Source organism: Podarcis cretensis (assembly GCF_951804945.1).
Source record: "Podarcis cretensis genome assembly, chromosome: 2".
NCBI classification, from domain to species: domain Eukaryota; kingdom Metazoa; phylum Chordata; class Lepidosauria; order Squamata; family Lacertidae; genus Podarcis; species Podarcis cretensis.
In genome coordinates, this window is record NC_137171.1 from 29,053,965 (window position 1) to 29,081,551 (window position 27,587).

Below are 27,587 nucleotides of genomic sequence, written 5' to 3' on the forward strand. Positions count from 1 at the left end.
CGAGGTATTGTGACCCTCAACCACACAAGCAAGTAGTTGGCCTAGTCAGGTGGTGTGTATCTGCATATTTTACACACTTGTTTTGCTTTCCTTGAATCACCGGCCATTTGAAGCAACAGGTAATAATCCTGACTATACAGGTGGGATTGCTGGTGTTCCTTTGTGACTAGGTCCTTGAACCCACATATTTGCTACCTTGCCTTTTTTATTTTTCTCATAGCTCCAGGTATTCATTAGAACTGGTGCATGTTATAGATGGCCCACAGTGCCTTTATCAGTCACTGAAGGCAGTTACCTCTGTATTTTTGGAAGCTGAAAGTCAGAACAAACTTTCTCAGGACTGGCTTGCCTTTTCACACAAACACACTTTGTTCAGAGTGCCAGAAGATCAGAACACTTCATTTGTGCTTTGGCAAATTTGTAAAGCAATGCTGCAGGATATGAGCTCCAAACCAATTCTACCCTTCCACCAATATTTTGTGACTTCTAGACCTCAGTAATTTTCAGCCCTCTCAAGTGGCCCCAGTGGGCAGAAAGCTTGAGAACCCTTCTCTACAGTCACCTCATTCATAAAAATGGTCTTAAGAGCTGTATTATGCCTCAAAGGCCTCCTGATAAAACTGGGGGGTCTGCTCTAGCTTGAGCAGGCAGTCAGGAGCTCTTCCCATTCTCTATTCAGAATAAAGAGATTGCGGGACAAATATGAAGCAGAGCTGCAAGAAATGGAACACTCAGAACGTAAACTCCAAGAGCGCTGCAACGAGATGAAGGGACGGCTCTCAGAGGCAGAAGGCGAGATTTTTCACCTGCGAGGTCTGCTGCGGCAGAAGGAACAGGAGACAGAGGATATCCGAAAGGTGGGTGTATCACAGAGAAGGCAAGCGGTGACTTCCTAGTAAGCTTTTTCTGCTCAGACAGGTTCCTCTCCAAATCCAGGGGAGAAAGGGAAGGTAGGGAGGAATCCCAGAGGCCCTGATGCGATGAGTATGGGAGAGGTGTGTGGGTTCTTGTCTTTGGATAAGGTTTAAGGACCTGTAAATTCTGCTGGTGTAAACTGCAGAATAAAGAATTAGACAGACCTTGGATGGCAGCTTGAGCATTGCCTTCTCTCTGACTTTATCTCTTGCATATCTGGAAAGTGACATCAATATGTCACATACTCTTCCCCCTCTCTGCTTGCTGTAACAGGTAGCGGATCAGCTAAGTCAGGAGCGCAGCAGCCTCTCTGAGGTCATCCGGCAGGAATTTGCAGATCGGCTGGTGAGCACAGAGGAGGAGAACAAGCGGCTCAAGACAGAAATGGCTGAGCTTCGTGCCCGGCAACGCTTAGAACTGGACAGAGTGAGGAGGGACAAAGAGGAGGAGCTGGAAGAAGTGCATAAAAGGTGAGGATTGATCTCACTTGCTGTAGATGAGTTCAGGTCTGACCTAGAACAATGCTGCAGCAACCTGGGCTGGCATATCCCAAATGACACTTGCGGTTGTCTTTTCCGCCCATGCACGCCCAAGGCAGAAGCTCTTGTCAGTTTTAGTGTGGCAGCCCTTCCAAGGTGCAAAACTGTAAAGTGGTGGTGTGACAGGGCTGTGTAGCTAATCGGAGAGCTAACATTCTATGCCTAGATAACTGCAGTTCTGCACCACAACAAGCTGAATTGTGACCTGTATAATCTTATGCAAGTTGGCACCAATAAGCTGATGACGTATTTTGCATCTGAAAGTCATGAGGAGGGAAGGTTAGAGACCTGTGCTTGGTTCTGAGGTCTTGCTGTCCCTGACTACTGAAAAAACCTATATTGTGTCTCACCACTTCTTCTGAGACTTTCAGTAGCACAAATTCCTCTTCACTATCTCAAGTCAGCACTGATCTGTCCCTGTAGCTTTGGTTCGTCCCTTGGACCTAGACTGCATGTGAACGCAATAGGTTGAGTTGCTTGTCTTTTTTTCTTAAAGATTTACTACCGTTAATCTGGATCTTCAAGATCTTAGACAGCAGAGTAAGCAAAATGATCTATTTTTGCAGCACTAACCAGTAGTTTCAAATGTCACCTGTCCCATATTTTATTTTATTTATTCCTTAGATTTATATACTGCCTTTCATCGTATGATCTCAGGGTGGTTCTTCATTTGTTGCTGTCTCTAAAAAGAAACCTGCACCCCAGTCATTTTTCAGACATTTGTATAATCTCTTACTGCTATTCTGAGAGCAGAAAGACCCATGTATAACTGGATCTATTTTTAACACACACACACACACACACACACACACACACACACACCCAGCATCACATTTTGCCTAAAGAAACCCCAGCCTTTTTGCAGGGTGCCCAGTCACATGTACAGAGACTGCATGTTTGGAGTTACTACATGTTTAAACAGTCTACTTAAATCTGTCTTCATTTGGGGGCACCATTCACCACTGAATGTTGGGAAAGGGCTTATATCTCCATGTGAGATCTTCTAGAGAAGCCAAAGTGAGGAGGCAGGTATTGTCCTTGGAGAAGCAGGAACATCTTCCTCTTCTTCCCCAGCTTCCAACATGACAGCAGAACATCAAGGGTACCATAAGTGTATGACCCTGGGTCTCAGTCTCCTTTTGCTTTCTTCTCTGTAGAGTGAAGACAGCAATTGTGAAGAAAGAGGAAGCAGTGAACAGCCTTCGAAAACTACATGAGGTGAGAGCTGCAAACCTGCTTATCCTTGTCACCATTGATGCAGAGAATAAGACAAAGTGAGGAAAACGATGATGGTTTTAATTCATGGGATCCAAGGACGCAGGTGGAGATTGTGACATGGCAGAGCTACCCCTGAGCTCATTAGGGAAAGAGACATTGAAGGCACTGGCTGGCTGCCGAGTCACAGTTTGCAAAAGAATTATGAAACGCTCGTGGCACCAACTCCTCCTTGAAAGAGACTACTGAGGAGAGACCAAAGCCCTATAAAATAAATTAATCCTCTGACTTCTGCAGGCAGTTAGAAAGATCAAGATAGCGATATCAAGAGTGGAATTCAGTCTTGCCGCTCCACTTGCATAATGGCTTTTGATCCAGTGGATGCCTGAATACTTGAGGGGTGGGGTATCTCCCAGTGGAGCCCTTCAAAAATCTGTTCTAGAGGCTTTCCCAGACCCTCTAGAACAGAGCAAAAGATGGCATGGGTGGGGCGAAAGGAGAGTTGGAGAAAATTTCCTTCCCTCCTCTCACATTAGTAGAGATGTCTTCTAGAACAAAAGCTGTTCCATATGAGCAATGACAGCATTGGATTCCAGCCTGTGTTTCGTTTTGTTGTTATTTTTCCTGCTACTGCTGTTAATTTTATCATGTTCAGGGGAATAAGATGAATAAAGCTATTTGAATTTGTAATTTTGGTATTACCCTGTTCAATCCAGCACGATTGTAGCCATCCGCCACAGAGAAGCCACTTCACTGCAAGAGTTGAGCAGCAAATTAGTTTAGAAGAAGAATGGGGGAAAGTATTATTCCATCCAGTGTGCAATTTAATTGAATGTGTGAACTCTTTGCTAGGAAACATCAGCCAAAACAACAATTGCTGTGGGTAATAAAAAGCAGTATTAACATTTATTTATTTTTTAATTTTGAAGGATCAGTTGGGTCAATATGACAGTGCACATATGTTTGCACAAAGTTCCAGAAATCCATAAATAAAACACTTCAGTAAACTGGTCATTGATTTTCCCAAGATAGAATAAAACTTTCTCAGTTCTCTTTGATTTTCATGTGGCTAGTTAGTTTCTGCACATTAATGCAGTTTCAAGATCCCCATTTTTTAATTGCTAACTCCTTATCACATTTTCAGGATCTTTTCACCAACACCTTTGTACTCATTAAGAGATTATTAATGGTTTTTTAAAAGTCGGTTTAATTAATTAAATGAATTAATCAGCATGTTTTTTATTAGATTAGTTCCCATAATTTGTTTAATGATATTTAACATTTTCCTCCATGTCTCCAGGATTTTAGGACAACTTTGCCATGGATGTCTCTAATTACTTGTTTCTATACATCCTCTCCAACATATACTAGAATCCATTTCCTAAATGTGATAAATCCTGACTGTGATTAGATTAACACCTACACAATCTTGTAAAATATTCCTCCTTTTGCAATGCCACATGAAGCTTATGCTCACCCTTTTTAACCACTTCTGTCCCATCATTCCAAATCCCAAATCATTTCCCTGCAATTTAACTTGTACCTATTTCCTGTTCTCCGCGCCCACCCGCCTGCATTAAATTCAACAATAAAAGTGAGACCTTGAACAATTTTTTACCTTCCTGTTTTAAAAGTGATTCCTTAACGATCAGAATAATTTTGATTTGCGTTCATTTTATTAGCTTCTGTTAACTTTTGCGATTACATCCTTGCATGGCAAATTCTTCTGTTTTCCTCTTTCATCCTTTCACCGCTATACGTATTTCTCCCCTGAACTGAATTATCTTCTCTTTTCAGGCAGCCGTGAAGAGAGCAGACCACCTAGAGGCCCTTTTGGAGCAACAGCGTAAGCAGCTGCTAGCAGCCAAGTAGCGGCTGCACTGGTACCAACAGCCCTGCAAGGGCAGAGCCAATGAACACGAACAGCAACAGAAATGTGCCTGTCGTGGTCCACAAGAGACTTAAGATAAAACGAACACTAATCTGTATGTGGGTTGGGGAGGGATCACCTCTCCCTCTTTTAAAAAAAAAAATATTTTTTTTAACCTGTTTCTTTACTTGTGCCTGAGATATGACCTCTGGGTGGTATCCCAGTTCTTGCCAATGTATTTTAACAGTAAATCCAGCTGATTTGTAAGATGTCTGCCTAGCAATGATTTTTACTTCTCTCTGTTCTCTGCTAAAGCTAGTCTTGCCTGCTTAGCAGACCCCTGTCGGTTGCATTCTTGGCCCTGCATTACTCACCATTGGTAACACAGAAAGCTGCCTTATATATAAAGTTAGACCACTAGTTCATCTAGTCCAGTATTGTCTGCACCAGTGTCGGACTGGTAGGGCAGGAGGCAGGGGGCACAACAGTAGATTGAGCCAGAGCCAACGACAGCCAAACCCAACTAATTCTAATGTTGTCCCCATCAACTTCCCTGCTGAGTTCTACAAGGGGCAACACTGAGTCTAAGGAGGAGTCAGCTGACCTGTTTGCCACTGTCTGAACTGGTTGTAAAGTAGGAAGACACGCAGGCAGGTGGGAGGTAGCTGAGAGCATTTTCCCTCTCACTTTCCCTTCACCACGCATTACTCAAAGCATTGTTTAAAACAGCCAGTTCCCCCTCTTTTCAGTGTCCCTCCTTTCTTTCAAAATTCTCCCTCTTCTACTCTGCAGCCGCCACATGTGAGAGAGATAAACATATGTGGAGCCTTCAAATATTCCACAGTTCCTTCAGATCATGTATTTCACTCCTGGTACCATGAGTTGAGTTCAACTGGAAGCTCCAGATTTGATGTAGTAATTTAGAACAGGTGTTTTATTAACGAGCAAACACCCATATATGTACAACACCTGCAATCTGAACTTAACCTTCTCTTAACTGAGCAAACTTGGCAGGCTTTCTCTGAAGGTTTCATACATCTTGAAGATTTAGTAACATACACCACCCCAAAAAGGTTTGCAGATTAAGAGAGAGGAGGAGTCATGAAGATGGTTATCTCTGCGCAAGGGCGAGTTGAAAAAGGAGGAGGAGGTAGGAAAAGGGGGGTTGATATGAAAATGGGTTGCAAAAAAAGGAGGGAGTAGAAGGCACCTGAATGGGGATGAAGATTAAAGCAGGGGCATGAAAGGGTCTGTAAAACAGGAAGGGAGGGTGGCTTGGCTTTCTAACTGGGCGGAAGGTTAAAAAGGGTTTTTAGCAGTTGCAATGGGTGGGAGGAGGAAGTTGCAGGAGGTTAGCATGGAAGTGGTTTGTGCGTGTGCGGCGGGTTACACACAAGGGTGGGGAAGTAGACGAACATGGGTGCAAAACCGGGCTGCATGACAGAGGAGAGAAGTAGATTCAGACATGGGGTTTGGGAAGGTGAAAAGCAAGTTTTGTAGTTGCATGTGATGGTGAGGGGAACCTTGGGCTTAAGCCGGGGAGATTGATGAGTGAAGCGAGCAGAGGCACAGCCCCTAGCTATTAATAAGTATTTATACAAGTCCTATTGCAATTGCCTAAACCATTTCACTTCTATTATTTCCTTAACACAGCAGATTAGTTTTACTTAATCTAAAGACACACAACTGTTAATTCTGGAAAAGTAGCTGTGTTGCCTGCAGCAGCAGAGTGCTGTGGTCCAGCAATAGCACTCTGGGAACTTTGTTAAAAGCAAATGTCTCTTCACCGGTTGTTAGTTACCTTTTGCCCTTTATTACTTCTCCAGAGGTTTTGTTTATTGCTGCTGGGTGTGAAGCATAACGCATTTGTAACTTGGTGGGCAGAGGCAGCTGTGTAGTAAAAATCCATCTGCCCAGTCTAAAATTTTCCTTGGTTTCTGGAATGTACATGCCTGTAAAGAGAATTTGGCTGGTTCTGAGCCTGTGTCTGAGACCATTGCAGATCTGCTGCCCTTTCACAGAGTCTTCCTTGCTATTGTCTACCAGATACACCTGTGATCAGGCCTGGGCTTAAGTCCTAACAATACCTGAAGCCACTTGCTGTCTGAATTATCATGTGCTACGTGCAGGTCACAAAGTGCTGTGTTTTAGCCAAGGTGTATCTTGCAGTGAATTGTCTTTGGCAGAAGCAGGCACACTTGGTTTTTTTTTATTATTATTATTCCCAAAGTCCATTTTATGTGGGTACCTGGAATTCAATTTATCTTTTTGCATTGTTCAAATAGCTTCAAGTAAAACCTAACCTGGTACAAAAAGTATTGATAATGCACAGCCAAGCTGACGCTTGCTGGATCCTCATGACTGATGGGTCTTGTCACCCAAGTGCTTTGTGCAAATGGCTGCCCTTTGTGCTTGCACTTTGCTCACCCTCTATGCTTGGAAACTCCTCAGAGAAGCACCTCTACGTCTGCATCCTGGTGTGGCGTATGGCAGGGCCAGTCACGGTGTTAATCACGGCTCCAGCTCTGCATGAACACCCAGGCTTTTAAGTATTTAATCATGTGAAATCCAGTGTGGGAAAACATTTCTAGAAAGAGCTCTTGTTTCAAATGAGGAGTAGGAGGGATTTATTCTCTTTGCAAACAGGCCTCCTTTCTCTTTGCAGGAAATAAACAGTCTTGTGCAGAGTGGGAGAAAGGAGGTGATTATCTTCTTGTTTGCTAACCATGGTTGTAAGAAATGACAGCATGGTTACTGATGGTGGAATTCACTACTGCCAGTCCCAGTCCCTGTCTCCCCCAACAAGTCACTTTCTAGGAAGATGTTTAAAATCCACATAAATGAGGTGCAAATAACCTACTATGATAGTCTGTAATCTGTTGCGTTGTCATTACCAAATCCAGAATGGAGGTAGTTGATCCTGGTAAGGTGCAACTGGCTGGAATATGCAAGATAACTTGGGACAGTTACATGCCCAGATCCAATAGTCTGCCCTTGAACGAAAGTGTTTATTTACGTGAATCTGCAAAAGCAGTGACTGTGTATTTAGTAGTAAAATTTACTGCATTCGGCTGGGCTTCCTCATGCAAATATGCCCTTTCTGCTTGTCAGAAATTCCCTGGGTGATACAACCTAACCTTGTGTAATTTAGCTTAGACAAGTCCCATGAAGTTTAGTGGGACTTCAAATAATTATGCACAGGACTGCAGGCATAAGGTTTTCCTGAAAGAAGCCTGATTACCGTAATTTATTTGCATTGTTGATGAAATTCAGCGATCAAACAGTGTTCAGGGCTGTTATCCGTTCTAATTATGCAAAGCTTGGAAGCACTAACATGAATAATCCTGGTTTCTCACTTGCTGTGTGTGTGTGCATTTATAAAGGGCATACACATGCATGTTCTTGTGATTACATTAACCTGACTTTGCATTCAATAGATTGTCTCTTTTAGGGCCACTATTAGGTAATAGCTCCAAAATGTTTGCTCATAGCAGGCATAAAGGTAAAGGGACCCCTAACCATTAGGTCCAGTCGTGACCGACTCTGGGGTTGCGGCACTCATCTCACTTTATTGGCCGAGGGAGCCGGCGTACAGCTTCCGGGTCATGTGGCCAGCATGCCTAAGCCGCTTCTGGCGAACCAGAGCAGCACACGGAAACGCCGTTTACCTTCCCGCTGGAGCGGTACCTACGGTATTTATCTACTTGCACTGGCGTGCTTTTGAACTGCTAGGTTGGCAGGAGCAGGGACCGAGCAACGGGAGCTCACCCCATCGCGGGGATTTGAACCGCCGACCTTCAGATCGGCAAGCCCAAGAGGCTCAGTGGTTTAACCCATAGCGCCACCCGCGTCCCTCATAGCAGGCATAGTAACTGCTAATGCTAGATGTCAAAGGGTGGTGTTCAAAATTCATCCCTGACTGCATCCTGAGTTCAAGGATTTGTTGTTCCACAAAACTGTGAGGCCACACTGCCCATTCCTGCTCTTTGGAAGAGGTGTGACTGCATGCATGTACCTATACAAAGCTGGTATGCTGTCGCTCAGAAAGTAATCCTTGATCTTCTACCACTTCCAGAGACAACAATACCAAACTACCATCTTATCCAGATTACCTTCATGTGTTGGTCATGTTACCCTTTTTGCATGAATCCGTGCTGAGTTACTCTAGTGCAGGGGTAGGTAAACTAAGGCCCAGGGGCCAGATCTGGCCCAATCGCCTTCTCAATCCGGCCCGTGGACGGTCCAGGAATCAGCATGTTTTTACATGAGTAGAATGTGTCTTTTTATTTAAAATGCCTCTCTGGGTTATTTGTGGGGCCTGACTGGTGATTTTATATGAGTAGAATGTGTGCTTTTATTTAAAATGCATCTCTGGGTTATTTGTGGGACATAGGAATTCGTTCATTCCCCCCCTCCAAAAAAAAAATATAGTCCAGCCCACCACAAGGTCTGAGGGATGGTGGACCGGCCCACGGCTGAAAAAGGTTGCTGACCCCTGCTCTAGTGCAAAGATGGAGAACCTGTGGTGGCCCTTTAGATGTTGTTGGACTCTAATTCACATCATCCTCAGTCAGCATGGCTGGTCCACTTGCTGGCTTCAGGGTACTTTTGAATTTGCGGGGATGAACCTTACAAACCAGAACTCTGGCAACTAGTAAAAGCACCGTACACACCATTCAGTAGGAATGTGTAGAAAGGTGGGGAGTGCTGCCATTTTGTGCAGGCATTTACCCTTGTACTAATCCTCTGATTCTCTCTGTGCAACGTTTGATCTTTGCAGTTAGCTAATTTCTAGGCCAATGCCCCTTTCAGACACAAATAATACAGCTGCATTATATAACTGATTATGCAGGGTTTATCTTGGAGAGTGGCCCAAGCCCTACAGTTGCAATGGAGCTTGAGAGAAGGCTAGCATTAGTAACCAGCAGGAACATTCTATGTCTGAGCTTTGCAATATTTTCTAATGCGATTTAGAGCCGTAGCTTGACATCAGATTCAGGTCAAAACATCACTGTATATGAAACTGTTTATTGAATTCTAACATCTTGGCATCTTCTGAATTCAGATGCATTATTCAAAGTGATGGTTCTTAATGAAATGTTTGCTATTTTCAATCGTCTTTATGGTAGCACATTTCCATGGCAACAAACAATGTATATGTGAAGCTTCAGATGGCTGGAAGCAAGAGGGCTGCTCCAGTGGCGTCGTCATTTCTAGTAAATTCCAGAAGACAGATTTGCTCTGTCCAGTGTCTCTTGCTAAGGTTATAAGCTCCACGAGGAGAGACAAATAGATTTCTCAGACCCCTTGAAACATCCCTATGGGAGCATAGCAATTTCTCTGTCATGTCCATCCTTTCTTGTAACCAGTTAGCATGATTATTCTCTTACACGACCCCAGAAATCCTTTAACATGGATGTTGTATGCTGCAGTGGAAATCAACCATGGCCTTTTGAATCCTCTCAAGACCAAGACTGAAGTTACATGGCCATTGCCCTTTGTGTAGATTTCCCAGATATGAATAGGAATTAAGGACTCCAGTCCGTGAATGAGAATTCACAGGGACCTGTCACCATGCTAAAAAAAACACACACTCCAAAACAACCCTCTGAAAAAGTTCAACTTGTGGTGACTTTGCCACACAATACTTTTTGCCACCTGAGGCAAAGGGCAACATGCCCCCCCCCCCCCAATACCATGTACAGAAGCTGACTGGGCTGGCACCTGAATTTTATTTCAGTACTAGCGGTAGGAAAGTGTTCTCTGCAGGGTAGTTATGGAGAAACCTGGCAAACTATGTGGCATGCACAGCTCTGTCCCCACAACCAAAGCATACAACCAGGTACCTGCCACTTGAGCTGTATTGCCTCACTGCCAAATGGCAAGGCTGGCCCTGCTTTGCCGACAATCATGCGATTTTCACCTTTGGAGGATGTGTTAAAAGCCAGCTGTAGCACAGGTGCCACCAGATGGCACTATTCTCTTAACCTCAAAAAGCTGAGCTGTGCTGGATAGAGGAGGCTTCAAGTGCACATGGGCAATCTGTCTCTTGTTCATTCGCCTTTTCTTTTTTCTCCCCAAAGCAAGCTGATTTCTATCATCTTTACTTCAGCTTGCTAAGAGCCTGTAGGCAGAAAAGAGGAATCCCTGCCTAAGTTGACAGAGCAGAACCTTCTCATCCAGAACCAGCCTCTCTCAGGCCATGTGCTAAAAACCAGCCCTCTTCTGAGCACATGACTGTTGAGATGCACTCTGGTGAAGTAGAGGCACTCTTTGGCTCTGCCACCACTGCTCTGCCATCCTCAGATCCTTCCCAGCAGCCGGGAGCATCTCCTGGGGTATGAACCCTGTAAGGCAGAACTTTCCAAACTGTGTGCCGTGACATGTTTGTGTGTCGGCTGCAGCATGTAGGTATGTTGCCATGCTCCTTCCGGGGGCTGGAAAGGGGTTAGTTTAACCTCCAGTTTGCTAGTAAAACTGAACGACTGTGTCGCAAAATGATGCGTGTCTAAAAAGTGTGTCTCCGACATGGAAAGCTCTGCTGTTAAGGTTCTACAACCCATGCAGCTGTGGTAAAGTAAAGGTAAAGGTACCCCTGACCATTAGGTCCAGTCACGGATGACTCTAGGGTTGCGGCACTCATCTCGCTCTATAGGCCGAGGGAGCCGGCATTTGTCCGCAGACAGCTTCTGGGTCATGTTGCCAGCATGACTAAGTCACTTCTGGTGAACCAGAGCAGCGCACGGAAACACCGTTTACCTTCCTGCTGGAGCGGTACCTATTTATCTACTTGCACTTTGATGTGCTTTCAAGCTGCTAGGTGGGCAGGAGCTGGGACCGAGCAACGGGAGCTCACTCCGTCGCAGGGATTCGAACCGCCGACCTTCTGATCGGCAAGCCCTAGGCTCTGTGGTTTAGACCACAGTGCCACCTGCGTCCCTGCAGCTGTGGTAGGCACTGCTCAAAGTTAAGGAGGATGAAAATCAAATTCTTTAGGGCCAGACTCAATATGAAGTTAAATGTGTCCTTGTATCTAACGTGCAGCTTAAAGGCATGTTCGTTGTGGAGGGTCTGGGTGCATTGTGATAATCAATGACATCAGAGCAAGCAAGGGAGAGTGAATGCAACACATATACACATTTCTCTCATCCGTTCTGAGGAAGATCCCTCTGAAGTTAGCAGTGTAGGGCTGGTCCATTAGGGCAAATGGGGCAGTGCCCAGCTAAGTGCAGCCAGTCTGCCTTCTTACAACCAGCCCAACAATGGCAATCTGCTTTCTTTTTCTTAGTCTCAGTGTTGCCCTCAGCAGGGAGGAACCTGAGGCCTCCTCCTGTAGGCCTCTCTGCCTTCCGCCCCAACAAGCCTCAATTCAGACACCACTGGAAGTGAGAATGTGACTTTGGGAAGAAATCCTAGCCCAACTGGCACATAAAAAGCACCTGGGTTCAGCAGTGTGGGCAGCAGCAGGTGTTCAGCTGATGATGAGGCCTACTGCTATTTGCCCAGGGAAGCAGAACCCTTCCTCACAGGACAGAGACCCAGTTTGTGGTGGTTTGCAGATCTGCCACTAGCTTTCCTTCTTTCCCGTCCTGTCTCCCCCCCCCCAAGACCCCAATGAGGGTAAAACAAAAGCAAAGAGTCAAGACAAAGGAGGACGCAGTAGCCGCTGAGCTAAAACAGAAGGCTTTTATTTGCCTTGGACAGCAAAGGACAAAAGTAGCATTTTCCTTTGGCGCAAAACCCACTAGGCTCTTAATGGTTCCTAACTGGAAAGCTAGCAGGAAGGTCCAGGGAGAGAAAATATCGCGTCAGGATTTGGGCAGGCTGCGAAACACGCGCAAGCATTTCCGGTTCGCTTTCAGTCCTGTTGTCCAAAAACGCAGGCAAACCGTTCTCCTTTCCCCACCAAAAGCAGTCAGTCTACTACCAGGCAAAGTGGGGAGCAGCTAGGCCAAAGCTAAATTTGATGAACACAGACCAAAGGATGGCTTGAGACAAAGGAGGAAGCACGTGCCTCTTAACCATAATCACTCTTTAAGAGTTTGGAGAGCTGATCTCGCTCCGTCGCCATAGTTGGAGTCTGCCACTGCCGGGCCAGGTGAGATATAATCGCTCTGGGGCAGGTAGCCTGGGCCTGGAAAGAAACCTATTCAAGGGCTGGGTAGCATTTTGTGACTAACAGGCTGGTTTTCCAGTTTGGAGAGAGAGGCCTCTCTCAGTACACCCTGACAGCAAGCTGCAGATTCCCCACGCACCTACCCACTGCATCCTGCAAAAATATTAATAATAAGGAGAGATCTTTCAAAAAGTGCAACATGATCATAGACAGGTAAGTTCCATCATCCCACCCCCAGCACAGCATTCTTGCGTAGGGAAACGGGAGGCTGTTCTTCTTGGTCTTTTCTACTTTTTCTTTGGAACCTTTTCCTTTGTGACCATATCGGAAAACTCTGCAATAGAAACAGGCAGATGAAGTAGGTAGGTTTAGTGTCTGAGATGGGAGCTGCATTTAAGGCAGTTATTCGTTAACTTTTTGCCTTCCCATTAAAAAAAAAAAGTATTAATAAGCCAGTTCATAAATTTTGGAGACCACCACCAGTTCTACAGACAGAGTCCAACTGCATGAGCAGCTGAATATTATTAATGCCCTGGGCCCCTCTGGGAGAAAGGGCAGGATATAAATTGAATTGATTGATTAACTAGTTCAGTATTAGTGAGCAGACATCACTTGAGGGGAAACTCAAACTAGGGGCTTATTTATCTTTGCTTACCGTTCTTCTTCTCCTTCCTGGCATGGTCTGCTATTTAAAGGTCCATGTCTGAGCACACACACACACACTTTTTTTTTTCGTTTTGCTCTGGAGCTTTCCCTGCAAAAACCTGCTCTTTAAAGCTCAATCGGAGCAAATATCAATCCATGGAAAACCTGAATTGACACTGAGCACTAAAGCGCAGACCTGGAAAGAGTAGGGTAAAAGGTAAGTGTGGGTAAGCCCTAGCCTAGGAGATGTAAAAAGGCTAGCATAGGGGATTTGGGGGTAATGGTTGGGAGACAGGCAATGTATTTGACCTTTATTGCTTACCAAAGTGCCCATCAAAAGTGGCCACAGTCTAGGCTTTTCTAACACTCTTTTTAAAAATGCTTTACAGTATTAGTTTTAAAAACAAAACAAGTACAAAACAAGACACTACACAACAATCAACAAAAGGCAATCCAAAACGAACACTGCCTATTTCTAGGCTTCTCACTTCCCACCTGTTCCAGGGCCACTTGTCCCAACAGTATTCCCTGGCAGTTTACATAACTTTGCCACGATTATCTTCTGAGTACCTGGTTCTAGTGATGTCCTTCGGATCAGCTCCAGATGTGGTGATCGAATCTCAGCAGGAGCTCTTCTGCCACATTTTGCATTTGCTTAGGCTTACATGCCTTTCCCCTTACAGTATTGGATACAGGGAACTGGGCAGGTAGACCCATCCAGTTCTAAATAGGACTAGGCGCCCTCTGCTTCTGAGCCCCCAGTGCTGTATACCCCAGAGATGCCACCATCACTGCCATGATACATTCTCTGCCCACCTTCAAAATCAATCCGGCCATCCCCATCTGTGTCAGCTGCTTGGATAATGGCTTCAGCCTCTTCATCTGATAAGGGCACCACTGGCATATTGCTGGGCACTGTTTGTAAGATGTACCTAAGGGCAGGAGGGGAAAGCTGAGCCTCAGAGAGTGGAAGCATGTGGTTCTGCGATTACTCTTCAGTCAGTAGCAGAGCCAGTATCACAAATGCATTGCAGGGGGTTGGACCAGATAACCCTTGGGATCTCTTCCAGGGCTACAAATCTAAGGTTCTATGAATTGGAGCTTCTTGTTTTGCAAGATATTCTAGCTCAGGGATGGGGAACTTGGGGCTCCATCAGCCCCATAACTAATGGTAAGGGATGATGTGAGCTGTTGTCCCAACACCAGTTGTTCGGCCACAGGTTCCCTGTTCCTGTTCCAGGCTATACAGTAGGCTTGTTTTTCCACATCTCATGTAGCAGAGACATCTGCTCTTCTGGGACATCTCTTTTCTCCTGCTTTGGGATACAGGATTGCAGCAAGAAAAGAAAGGGAGAGAGGGGGAAGCTGAATTGCTGACAGACCTGGATGCCTATAGTTAAGCATGCAGGATGTGTCTTAATCGTCTTAGCCAAGGTTATCAAGTGCAATAGAGAACAGAGTTTGTCATTATTATAGATAGAAGTGGGTTTTGGCAGTGCAGCCTGACATGCCAGGATGATAAGAGTAGCGAGCCCAAACGTTTTCTGCAATAATAATTTCAGACAGGGCTCTCCTGCATTTTGTCATCCAAACACATGGGGTGAGGATTGACCGGGTAACGTATCCCAGTTCTCTCTGAACAGAACTGGCCCTCTTGAGTCCAAGAAAAATAACAGACAAGCAGCAGGTGGGTTGCCACAGGGAGGGTAATTTGACACCCAAAAGTGTGCCAAAAGGAGTGTAACCTATGGGAAAGCATTGGTCACAAATATGTATTTTTTCGGTGCTGGGTCTCATCAGTTCGCATATCTATCCTGGCTAAGGCTGGGCGATAGATCGTTCAAAATTGGTTTGAAGCCTGTATTGTGATATTGGTTTCATAATTTTTGACCTGGCAATATATCACAAATCACAATGTGTGTGTGTGTGTGTGTGTGTGTGTGTGTGTGCGTGCGCGCGCGCGCGCACACACACACACACACACACACATGTGCTATGCAAAAATCACAATGTGGGGAAAACTGTGCAGCCCACCAATGCCTCTACATAGCTCCATCCTTATTTCACACATTGTGATATACCGGTATATTTTGATGTTTAGCTGGTGATAGATATCAATGTCGAAAACCAGATATTGCCCAGCCCTAATCCTGGCAACTGAGGGGCATTTGGTTCCCAAACCAACACTTAAAGATCTCAGGCAAGCCCAGCTACCTGAGATCCTTTTTAGCTTCGAGTCTGAAAAAAGGTAATCCATAGAGATTAAATAACCTTCCAAAAATTATGTGTATGTAGAAATTCTTCTGTATAAGAAGAATGAATGAATGGGTGATACCCAATGCTTGTCATACACTGAGCAGACCCATTGAAATCAATAAAGTTAAGCACATTGATTTCAATATACTCTCGGTTTGACCAATGTTGGGTGTCGTCCCAGGTTGACTCCTCCTGGCACTTGACAACACTTCACATCAGAGGTTTCTTACTTTATTTCATTCCACTCAATGAATCCACTCCCGTCCTTGTCAAGCACTTGGAAGGCCTTTCGCAAGTGTATCTCCCGGTCGTCTGATGTCAGAAACTGCCGCATATATTCAAAGAACTTGGCGTAGTTGAATGAAGCTGCAACAGATTGGGTGGCTTTTAATTCAAAAACTGCTTTGTTATGGTGAGGTGGGTTTTGGGGGCTGAAGGACTTTACAGAAGTGAGGTGAGCAAGCTCTGACTTCCCATACAAGGCGCAGCTACCCAGACCTCCAAAATGGGGCCCCAAGTTTTCTTGGGTGGCAGCTTGAGCCAGGAGCAAATAAAAGGAAAATAACCTGTAGACACTGAACCCAAGATCTACATATATTTAGAAGTATGGTTCATACTAATGATGATCTCTTGTAGATTAGTTAACCCCCTGTTATACTCGTTAATCCGTTGGCCACCGTTTGAGTTCAGGTTTGTGAGGAGTGTTATTCTAATCTTTTTCAGGCCAAAGGCTGCACTGACCTCTGAGGACCATGTGTCAAGGTGGGCATGGCTGAAGTGAAAAGGTGGGTGTGACCAATTAAAAGAGACACATTTTGGGGATCTGGAGGGTTACAAAAGCCAATCAGCATCATAGTGAGGTACCTACGAGAGAGGTATAGGCACACACAATATTTTTTAAAATCTATCACATTGGGTGGCCTATGGGAACAGTCAGTATATATTTTTTGAAATAATTGGGGGGGGGCACAGAAAAATCCGGGGAGGGACTGTATGCAACCTTTGGGTTATGTGTTTGAAGGTCAGTGTAAGGGACTGAGGAGCGCTTGTTGCTCCAGATGAGCTAATCTAAACATCCGTTGCAGATGTGCACCGCGGCTTGCACCCATAATCTGTTCCTTACCATGATGCCTCATGTCTGAAGGCAGCAGGTCAATATCCTTGTCAGACAGGGATGCCCCCATGGCCAAGGCCATCTTCTTGACTTGGCAAGTAAAATCGTCCGCCATACCGTTGTTGCTACAAAAGAAATGGAGTGCGGATGTAAGATGATGCAGTTGTATCGCACATAACGCATCAGCAACGCTAGTCTAACTTGAGTGTTCCCCCTTGTCTCATCACAACCTCCTCCAAGCAACTTCTCTGCAGAGAAGGGGGGGGGGCAGGTAGAGAAGAGGAAGAAGCCAAACAAATCCCAGCAACTCAAAAGCAGCAGGTGAATCTTAGGAACTGCTTCAAAGCAGTGTTTATGAAGCACATTCCACTGTGGAAAGTGCTTCACATAAATATCTCTGCAATCCTTACGACAGCCCTATAAGATGAGCATGCTTAATACTTGTACGGTACTTTCAAATGTTCAAAGCACTTCATGTGCATTACTGAGTTGCTGTTCCTTGCAATAACCCTGCAAGATAAGTCAGCATTATTGCAGGTGGGGCGAGGGAACTGAGGACCAGAGTGACTCCTTCTCCTCATGGCGGGTGAGACAGTTAAACTAGGTGCTTTGTGATTTGTACTGCCGCCACCGCTGGTCTCTTGTACTCTTCCTTGGTCTTTTCCTCGAGGAAGGCCCATGGCTCAGTGTTCCAATCCACGCCATATCCAAGTAGGACTGGGAGAGTCTTCTGTCTGAAACTCTGGGGAGTCAGTGCCAATTGCAGGCCTGAGCTAGATGGCCCGATTGTCCTACTCAGAATAACGCTGCTTCCTTTGCTCCTCTCTATATGCTACAGTGGTAACTCGAGTTACAGACACTTCAGGTTACAGACGCTTCAGGTTATAGACGCTTCAGGTTACAGATGCTTCAGGTTACAGACGCTTCAGGTTACAGACGCTTCAGGTTACAGACTCCGCTAACCCAGAAATAGTACCTCGGGTTAGGAACTTGGCTTCAGGATGAGAACAGAAATTGTGCAGCGGCAGCGGGAGGCCCCATTAGCTAAAGTGGTGCTTCGGGTTAAGAACAGTTTCAGGTTAAGAACGGACCTCCGGAACGAATTAAGTTCTTAACCCGAGGTACCACTGTATTTTTATTTACTCCACGGAAGTCTGTCTTGCATTCGCTTCTGAAACAAGTTAACCAGTAAAGCTATCATAAAGTGTTTTTTTAAAAAACAACAGCAACATAAAACTTAAGAATACTTTTTAGGATGTTCAATCTTACAATGGAACCAACTACGTATACTAATTTAGAGTTGTTGCAGGGTTATCTGGTTCAGAAATGAGGGGTGGGACTGGTGAACAGCAGGGCCCAAGGGCAATTCGATTTCCTCTTGTGTGCAAAAGCCAAGACTCATCTTCCTCCACTCACACCCTTTGTTGAGGGTGAAGGAAGACATAATGTTTTTTTTTTCAAGAGCAACACTCTCTTGGCATTCTGCCCAGTTGTGTCTTTCCTTTCCTCTGCTCTGTCAAACTCCTTGATTATTTTTTTTTTTTAAAGTTCTGCAACTTTACAAGAAAGCCAACTATGCAATGCACTGATTCCTCCCCCCCCCACCCGACATTATTATGTTACCATTAAATCTCTCCCCCACCAGCAATCCCCAGAGTAATTTTGCACTGTTTCCTTTCTAAAATTAATACGGTGGTGAACAGACAAATAAAGGCATGAATGGTCATGCAGAACACAGTTGTTTCTTAAAGGCTTGTAGCTCATCTCGCGCATGAGTGGGGGATAAGGTACAAATTAATGGCCGAGTCAGCATTAAGCTTGCTAGCATGCAGGGTCAGCCCAATACGTTTTGGCACCTGAGGCAAACCACAAAATGGGAAGAAGGGGTGAGGGAAGAAGTGCATCAGGAACAAAGGGAAGGGGGTCAAATCAGATGGCTGAAGTGGGAATCAAAGGCCAATTGCGGTTGGGAAAGGTGCCTGCCCTAAATCACACCAGGAGGGTGCAGCTCCACTTCAGAAGGCAGCCTCCACCATTGCTTCTCTAGGGGTGGGAGGAAACCAGCAATGCCTCCTTATTTGCCAAGAGGTTGCTGTAGAGGTGGCAAGAGGGGGCTGCTGAGGAAGAGTCAGATCTCCAAGGAGTGTGCCGCAGCCATTGCTGTGATTGCGACTGCAGCAGCAGCAGCACCAGCACCAGCACCAGCAGCAGATAGTGCATTCCTTGGAGGCCAGATATGTTGTCCCTGTGGATCCTGCCACCTGAGGCAGTCGCCTCACCTTGTCTCATGGGTGGGCCATCCCTGCTAGTACAGTGGTACCTCGGGTTACATATGCTTCAGGTTACATATGCTTCAGGTTACAGACTCCCCTAACCCAGAAATAGTACCTTGGGCATACGCTTCAGGTTACAGACTCCGCTAACCCAGAAATAGTATCTTGGGTTGATAACTTTGCTTCAGGATGAGAACAGAAATTGTGCTCTGGCGGCACAGCAGCAGCGGGAGGCCCATTAGCTAAAGTAGTGCTTCAGGTTAGGAACAGTTTCAGGTTAAGCACGGACCTCCGGAACTAATTAAGTACTTAACCTGAGGTACCACTGTATGTTAATAATAATAATAATAATAATAATAGCAGTAGTAATAATAATAATTTATACCCCGCCCTCCCCGGCCAAAACCAGACTCAGAGCGGCTAACATCAAATGTTTAACACATTAACATAAAATCAGACAACCAATTAAAATACCTCCTAAAATCAAATCAGGATCAGAATAAAATACAATCTGATGACAACCTGCAGATTAGGGTTGGGGACCTTAAATGCTCACCAGGCCCAACTGTGGACACTTAAGTTTTGAAGCCAGGATCACCCTACAGCTAAGGAAGGGTGGCCACCTGTGCATCACGGAAAAAAGGAAAATGCATCACCAAAAAAGAGGACACTTACTTGCATAAAATTTGCATGAACTGATATAGGTCCAAAGCTAGGAATAATCACCACAATTTAAATAGAAACACAATATATGTCACTATAGAGGTGAAAACTGTGAGGGGTGGCCTATGTGCTTGCTCAGTCTGCAGTCCAGTTCTATCTTGCTCTCCCTTCTTTATCTTTGAATTGGATTTGGATGGGACAGCCCTTCAAATATAGTACTCCTTTAAAAAGGGGACTGTCCCCATGAGGAAGAACACATAGCCACCCTATAACTGAGAGAGACAGGGCCAGCCCTGTCATTTGGCAGAGTAAGGCTACTGCCTCAGGCAGCAGATGCTGTGGGTGGAGCGTTGACAGAGCTGTGGCCAACACATGACTAGGCTTGCACTTGTTAAGCTAGTCTACTGCCGTCAAGGGCAGTGGTCAAACTCTGTCTCATCACCCCTGCTGAAGTATTTGTCAACTGCCCGCTTCTTCGACTTTCGTACATGGGATGTGGGAGGCGCCATTTTGTCCTTAGGCTACAAAATTTCTAAGGTCAGCCCTGCTGAGCAGATGCCATGAGCAGTTGTTTTATATTAATTTTTTTGTTCCTCCTAAGATATATGGCTTCTAGATTCTGTGGGAGAGGGGCTGAACCCTGAAGAATCAAAATTTTAATAATGTACACACTGACTAGCTGTTTAAAAGGGCACACACACCCAAAATCCATCCAAGGCCGAAGAGAACATAAATTTACTAGGGAAAGATGCAACTCCGCTGCCCCCCCCAACACCCTACCAGTACTTTCCCTGGTAAATAGGGACAATGGAGCATATGTAGATTGCATGATTATTAAAAGAGAGATGTTATTCACTGCCACACAGAGAAGGGGAAAGAGCCTCCGGATTAATTTGCAGCTGCATGGATATTCTGTAGAATATTCAGGAAAGGCTGCTTCTGTGGGGAAGAACAAACAGGCAACTGAATGCATCATTTAGAGGAGTTGAGTGATTGCTGTCATTGTCAGCATTGATGGAAAGTCTGGACGAGCATATGCCAGGGATGATTAAGGATTGCCATTAATTGCCTCAAGGCTTGTGCTAGACAACATCTTTAGGAACTCATTCAGAACTGCTCCTCCACTCTTGAGACAAGCCACTATATCTACTGGTTCATACTGCCTTGCAGGAAGAGGGCCGTGTAGCATCTTCCCTCCATCTCTGAATCCCTTTGCCTTCACAGAGGTGAATCTTGGGTGATATAGTCATGCGTGTGCGTCTGGATTCAGCCCCACATGGTGGAGTCATGCTATTTACCGAGATTATCTCCTGTTTAATCCAAGGGAAGGAAGCTTTCAATTGCCTGCTAAAACCACAGGCAGATTTCAAATTCCAGTAAATCCTGTTGCACTGAGCTAGCTGCTCATCTTGCCAATCAAGCTGACTGGGCTCAGCCTCTTTGGCTCTTTCCCCCTCGCTGGCAGCCAAGCGTCTGCTAGACGAGCTTAACTCCTGGGTGAGTCACCCTCACTTCCCAAACTCTGCAGTGCACACTTCATTTAACAACAACAACAGAACGCCACTGCAAAATGCTGGATTACAAAGGAACATGAGTGGATCAAAAAGGGAGGCTGGTGGTACATTTTTATTTTTATTTTTGAAAAGGAGATGAAAGACAAAGCTGGCTCCCACTCTCAGTAGCAAGGAAAAAGGAAAGCCGAGGGCCTGATCCTGAGGGTGTGGTCTTTTCTCCATTAGGAAATGATGAGTGAGGTTTGTCTGTAGACTGTGGAAGTGTTGACATTCGATTATGCAGAATGTAGGCTGGTGTGATGCAGGAGCTTATAAAAGCAACGTTTGCATCCCATGATAAGAAAGCAGGCCTAGGCAGAAAGGCAATCCCTGCTCCCCACCCCACCCATTCTTCTTCCAGCTGAAACTGGGGGGGGGGGGGCATTCTGGCACGTCTCTGGCAGGTTCTCCAGAGGGCAGATAAAATTGCATGCAGCTCACGAGCTGCCAGTTGGCCACACTATCCCAGAATCACTGTCACTTGGTATACACGAAAGCATATCGGATAAAACAGGCTGTAAGCGTTAGGAAAAACACTGAGCTTTCCTTTTTGGGTTAGATCAAGGGTAGCCAACGTGGGCCCCAACTCCCTTCAGCCCCAGCCAGAATGCCAGTACAGGTAGCTCAGAGAAGATGGGAGTTGCAGTATAGAAAGATCTACTATGTAAAAGATATGCAGACGAATGTTAGTTCCCAGCTAAGTTCTGTTCAATGTAGAGAAAGAATGTTGCCTTTGCTGACCCGTGCTGCAAAGGTTTAATCAAGGGCACATTTCAAATTCACACCTACAGTGAACTGTTGCATCCCATAGGAGAAGTTGATATTCTGGATGAATGCATCTGCAGGCAAATCAGCCGTGCCAACGCCAGTTGCCAATTGCACTCCTAGCGTGGCCTCATGGTCGCTGAGTTTGATATGACCTAGGAATTCATTGGGTCGAAATTGTTTTACATATATATTCCACCAAGTTCTTCAAAGTAAAAGCTATCATTCAGCTTTGGTGAAATACTGTGGGGATTTTAAAAATCCTGCTAGGGCACAAATGGAGCTAGACCTAGCTGTGAGCATCTTGAAAAACGGGATTGGAGCAGTGTGTTAGAGGGTTCCTGTTCTTAGCTGGATGAGAAATAGACTTTCATACAGTGTGGCTTCAGGTGTGAGAAGGCTGCAAATCAGTGACCTGAGAGGGCAACCAGGCTAGATTGGGGTGAAATGTTGCAAGCCTAGATCAGTCATGTGCTGACACGTGAAGAACCTTAAGGTGTCCACACCCTGATGTGATCATTTTGTTTCCTAACAATCTTTCCCACCAAGGTGGGCCTCTGTGTGAAACCTCTTGCGTGCAAAGATTGCCTAAACGTAGCTGTCAACCTTCCCTTTTTTTGGTGGGAAATTCCTTTATTCCAGTGCCGTTTCCTGCTGCTTCCTGCTGCTTTCCTGGATGTTTAGATATCCCGTAGACTGTTCCCGGGACAGGTGAGGCTGCTGATCCCTTATTTTCAAATCCGAAAGTTGACAGCTATGTGCCTAACCTGTCCCAATCCCCAAAAAATGCAGTGCTCCATGACAGTGACATAACTGGAGATTAGCAGAGCAAACGAACAGTTGCCTGTACTATTGTCCTTCAACAGGCTCTGTCGTAGCTCGTCTTTCCCAGTATTAGCACTCTCCTGATGAAACGGAATGCAGCTGAAACCAAAACTTAGTCCTTTCCTGAAGCTAGGGAAGCAGTGCATTGTGCTTCATGAGCCTGAACTTCTAGGAAACACACATAAGTGTGCAATTGGACAATTCTTGCCTAGCAGCCAGTTGTGTAGGCCTCAGACCTCCTCAAGATTTTCTGCTTTTTTGCCTCACTTGGGTGACAACAACTTGAAGGCCTGTCCTGACCCCACTTAGTCCTCCACACTTTCCTCTTTAAACTCTACAACGTATATCCTGACACCCACTCTTCCATATTACTGTAGTGGGAGACTTGTTTATTTCTGTGGCTTGGCTGGGACTCTGAAGAAAGCTCCCCCTCTTGTGCTCGTCTTGACCCTTCCATTGCCTCCTCTAAGGGACTCTTATATTCGCAAGGCAACGTCTTGTGATGTGAACTAGTTCTAGGATTACACACACAGTCTAAATAACTCAGCTTTCCCAATGGACTCCCCATGTTTTGTCAGACTCTGCCTGCCAAGAGTTTATTTAGGAAAGGACAAGGCAGTTCTTCTCCCATGACTTTTGAGCATTCAGGGAGATCAGCCATTTTCATATGAGGTAACTAACTCAGAGACTGTTTTGCTGTTCACAGAACAGAATAGTGAAGCAATCCATTTGGACATGTGAAGGCATGGTAAGGGGATGCTGGTGTGATCCCAGTATTTGGACAAAAATATATTCACTAGTGCTGGTTGCCAAGCCATCTGGCACTGTGGAGGTGTCATTCCATAATATTGCCCATGGATACTCCCGGATGCTGAGAGACCCTCTGTAGGCGTTGTACTTTCTCACCTCTTCTGGAGACATGTCTGGACTACCCTCTTATTTTACTACCCCTCTGGGATTTAAAGGCTCAAGTGTTATTTGCAAAAAGTGCCATGACATGGAGGCCCTCTTGTCTAAAGTAGAAAAGGGGCTTGCTGTATTTGTGTCTTTGATGTTCCACCAGCCCCTTGGTCTATTTGCATCTTTGAAGCCCTCTGCCTTCACGAAACATTTCTCTAGCGTTTGAGAGTTGGACTTTTCCAACACTGACATTTTGCAAATCATCTCTCCTCAAGTTCTTTCAGAGACAGCATTTAAATGTCTTCCCCCCATAAAAATAAAACTGCATTTTCCACCCCCTCACCGGCTCTAATTTATTCTATGTCTTAATTTAAAAGGCTGCACTTAGCAAACGGTTGGCACCAAATAACTGCACAGAAGTTGTAGTAGCAGCAAGAGCAGGCTTGTGCATTGGAGTCCTGAGTAGGCAAGGGGGAGTAATTCAATTCAGTTTGCATTTAAAGCCGAATCTATCAGATTTGCACTTTCTAAAACCACAGGGGAGCAAAAACCTATTCGAATTTTGTGATGAAGCTCTCCAACCAAACAATGTTTACAAAAAACCATAGATTGCAGACCCTCCAAGTGTCCCTATTTTCCAGAGACATTCCTGATTTAGAGAAGCCATCTCGGTTTCTGATTTGATTCCAGAATTTCCCACTTTTCCTTAGGATGTTCCTGTTTTCATTGGATAAATGTTGGAGGGTATGAGATTGGAGACAAACGTGCAAACAAGGGAATACATTGGTGATGATAACATACAAGAATGCTTTGTGGTAGGAGGAATTGCCTGCAAAAATGTGTAGGTTAGTCAAAACTGCATACAAACATGTTTATCAGAAGAAATTCACCCAAAATTGTTGAAGAATTTTCATGAGGACTTTAAAAAATAAAATTTGCAGGTTGCTGTAGAAATGTGGAGAACTGAATCCAAGACTGGGAAAAGGAGAAACAGAGATCTGAAATGGGCAGATTGTTCTATCTCCAGTCCTGAGCATGTGGGTGTAGTCAAAGCATCACACACGCAGGCCTTGTTTAAGAGTCACATTTAGCCATCATTAATGGCTTACATTACAGGTAAAAAAGGGTAAAGTTCCCCTGACCGTTAAATCCAGTTGTGGATGACTCTGGGGTTGCCGTGCTCATCTCGCTTTACTGGCTGAGGGAGCCGGCGTTTGTCCGCAGACAGCTTCCGGGTCATGTGGCCAGCATGACTAAGCCACTTCTGGCAAAACCAGAGTAGCGCATGGAAATGCTGTTTACCTTACCGCCGGAGCGGTACCTATTTATCTACTTGCACTTTGATGTGCTTTTAAATTGCTAGGTTGGCAGGAGCTGGGACTGAACAACATAGCTAATGGCTTTATTCCTCCCCTAGCAGCAGCAACAAAGAATGACCCTTGACTTGGCACTACATCCAAACTATGGATTGTGGTTTCTCATCTGAATTCAAAGTTTGTTCTTGGCTTCCCAATCAGGGTTTAACTGAGCAAAACAAACCACAATATATATATCGGACATAACACTACACCAAGGTCCATGGCCTGTTGCATCCCACTCTTATGCTAGAGACCTGGTCTGAACAAAGACATTGGATTCTTATCTCATTATACATGACAAAGCTATTTTTCACCTTTTCACCCCTTGCTTTTTCCTGTAAGACCTATTGCAGTCGTTAAGAGTCGTCAACAGGCTCATCACAGCTATCTGCCTATCACCCATTCCCACCACCCTTCTGAGTAATACCCCTCCCCACCTTCTCACTATATAGAAGGGTCTGGTGACTTCTGTTTCAGTGTATCTGAAGAAGTGTGCATGCACACGAAAGCTCATACCAAGAACTAACTAAGTTGGTCTTTAAGGTGCTACTGGAAGGAATTTTTTTATTTTGTTTTGACTATGGCAGACCAACACGGCTACCTATCTGTAACTTATGCTAGAGGAACAGCAACCCAGGAGCCATCTCCTAATTCACAGTACGCCATTAATCAGGGTATAGCATGAAGAGCCAACTGGCTCCCACTTTTCAAAATCCCCTCCTTCACAAACAAACAAACAAACACGCAAACATCAGTATGCATCTGCCTTTACCTTTTTTAAATATATAACTTGGCTATCCTTTCCACAGCAATACCACCACCAATTCCTTTATTGCAACTTTTAATCGGTGGTTTCATCACCTGTTGCCTGAAATACCATGGGATGTTAGCTTTTCAATGTGTTGGTTTTCCATAGCCATCCGACCTATGCTGATCACTGATTTGATTAAATGCCAACAACCTTTTTGGTTCATAGAACATCCCTTCGACAAAGCTAGTATTCCTAACCAGTTTACTAAGCTCTCAAACTATTCTAGCTCTCAGAACTGGATTGTTTGACTGCCTCCACTAGTTCCATTCTTTTCCTCTTTCACTAATCACAGGGATTTTCTGAGTGTGACTCTTAATGCTCTTGAAAAAACTTAGCAGTTTTTCTCTAACTGTCCCCTCCCTCTGACTACCATATTAATACATTAGCTTGCCTCTCTCTAGGCATTGACGATATCCACAGCAAGCACTTACCTCCCGCAGAATTTCCTCAGGCTGTGTCTTGGAGGCTCCTTTTTGGAAAGCTAAAACCACCTCCCTGGCTTTTATAAGGCCAGGTCCCTTTGCTCAGCTTTGCTATTTATGGCAAGATGCACCTGTCAGGGATGCATCCTGCAATTCTCCTGGGCCCTTTCAAGACGCCAATGGGTCATCTTCCGGGGTTGCATGGTATTATCAATTGCCACTGGCAACTGGATGCTCGGCATCAGATATCATATTGGCCAAAGCGAAGATCTGCGGAGTATGCTCCCCACTAGACAAACAAACAAACAAACAAACAGGCAAACAGGTTTACCATTATGCAGCAGAAACCAGTCCTTTCCCATGAAATGGGCTGGAATGACAAGGATCATGCTCTGCCATATTGTCAGTTCCTGTTCCCAGCTTTTCAGAGGAGTAGGGAGGCGTTTCCCCCAGATTAAAATAAGAGCAAAAGCAAGTTTAATTTGAAACACATTAACTGAATTAGCAACTCCCACTTATGAATGTGTACCCCATCTTTCCATCCAAAGTTTCTCAACATGGCTAACACTATAAAGTATCAAACAAAATTTAAAACATATAGACATGCTAGATGCACTCATTGTTGGCTACTACAGAAGGGGCTAGGGGGTATTGTTTTCCTTCTTGTTGAATCTTATGGTCCTGTATATATCTGAAAGATTAATAAAATATGTTGTTGTTTTTTAAATGTGAAGAGGCAAAACAAGCAAACCACACAGCAGCAGCAACAACAACAAAAACCACTCTCAGGGAGCCCCTTGTTGCTGTGCTATGACGGCCTCCATCACCTTACACCAAACAATAGTGAGTATATAAGGTACAGTAGCAGTAATTTGTTAAAAACAGCTGCAACAAACATTTTTTAAAATGGAAGCTGCAATAATGTCTAAGAAAGGGTTATCTTGCATTCTTGTTTTCTGAGTTGGGGTAGAAGATCATAGGTGATGTTTTCTGTCCACCTCTCGCACCCACCCAGTGAGACCTTGAATGAGTCCTCTCACATGTACATTCAACACCCACCACATATCAGATGCTACGTACAGAACTTCCACAGAGCTTATAAATGCAATATCCTTTGGCAGAGGCAATTCACATATTTACCTTCGAGTGACAAAATCATTGACTGATGGATGATACATACTTAAAGATGCATCCACATGTGTGAACTGGTGCTTCAGTACTCAAGGTCTTAGAGAAAGTCATGGGCAAAAATGGAAAAACACCCCAAGTGCTCTTGATCCCTGCCAAGCCCGTTACTCCACTAGAGATTGTCAACTCTCTCTCTTTTTGCATTACACTTAAAGCCAC

The 27,587-nt window shown here is 44.9% G+C and overlaps 2 protein-coding genes across 12 annotated transcripts in view; one reads left to right on the forward strand and one right to left on the reverse strand.

Moving 5' to 3' along the window:
- The window catches only part of CEP131 (centrosomal protein 131), a 29,396-nt gene extending 24,588 nt beyond the window's left edge, over positions 1 to 4,808 (forward strand). For all 11 annotated transcript variants that reach the window (XM_079967662.1, XM_079967653.1, XM_079967656.1 and 8 more), the window contains 4 exons: positions 680 to 857; positions 1,189 to 1,385; positions 2,612 to 2,672; positions 4,467 to 4,808. In XM_079967662.1, coding sequence (XP_079823788.1) covers positions 680 to 857; positions 1,189 to 1,385; positions 2,612 to 2,672; positions 4,467 to 4,541 — 511 coding nt within the window. In that variant the 3' untranslated portion in view covers positions 4,542 to 4,808. The remainder of the gene's footprint in view (positions 1 to 679; positions 858 to 1,188; positions 1,386 to 2,611; positions 2,673 to 4,466) is intronic.
- Positions 4,809 to 12,211: 7,403 nt separating this feature from the next.
- On the reverse strand, positions 12,212 to 26,332 carry PVALEF (parvalbumin like EF-hand containing). The gene is made up of 5 exons (XM_079965721.1): positions 26,250 to 26,332; positions 16,680 to 16,795; positions 15,787 to 15,922; positions 14,117 to 14,232; positions 12,212 to 12,989 (listed from the first exon to the last, which is right to left on the reverse strand). The coding sequence occupies exons 2-5, from the start codon at positions 16,783 to 16,785 to the stop codon at positions 12,943 to 12,945; spliced, it is 405 nt and encodes a 134-aa protein (XP_079821847.1). The 5' UTR covers positions 16,786 to 16,795; positions 26,250 to 26,332; the 3' UTR covers positions 12,212 to 12,942.
- Positions 26,333 to 27,587: the final 1,255 nt, after the last annotated feature.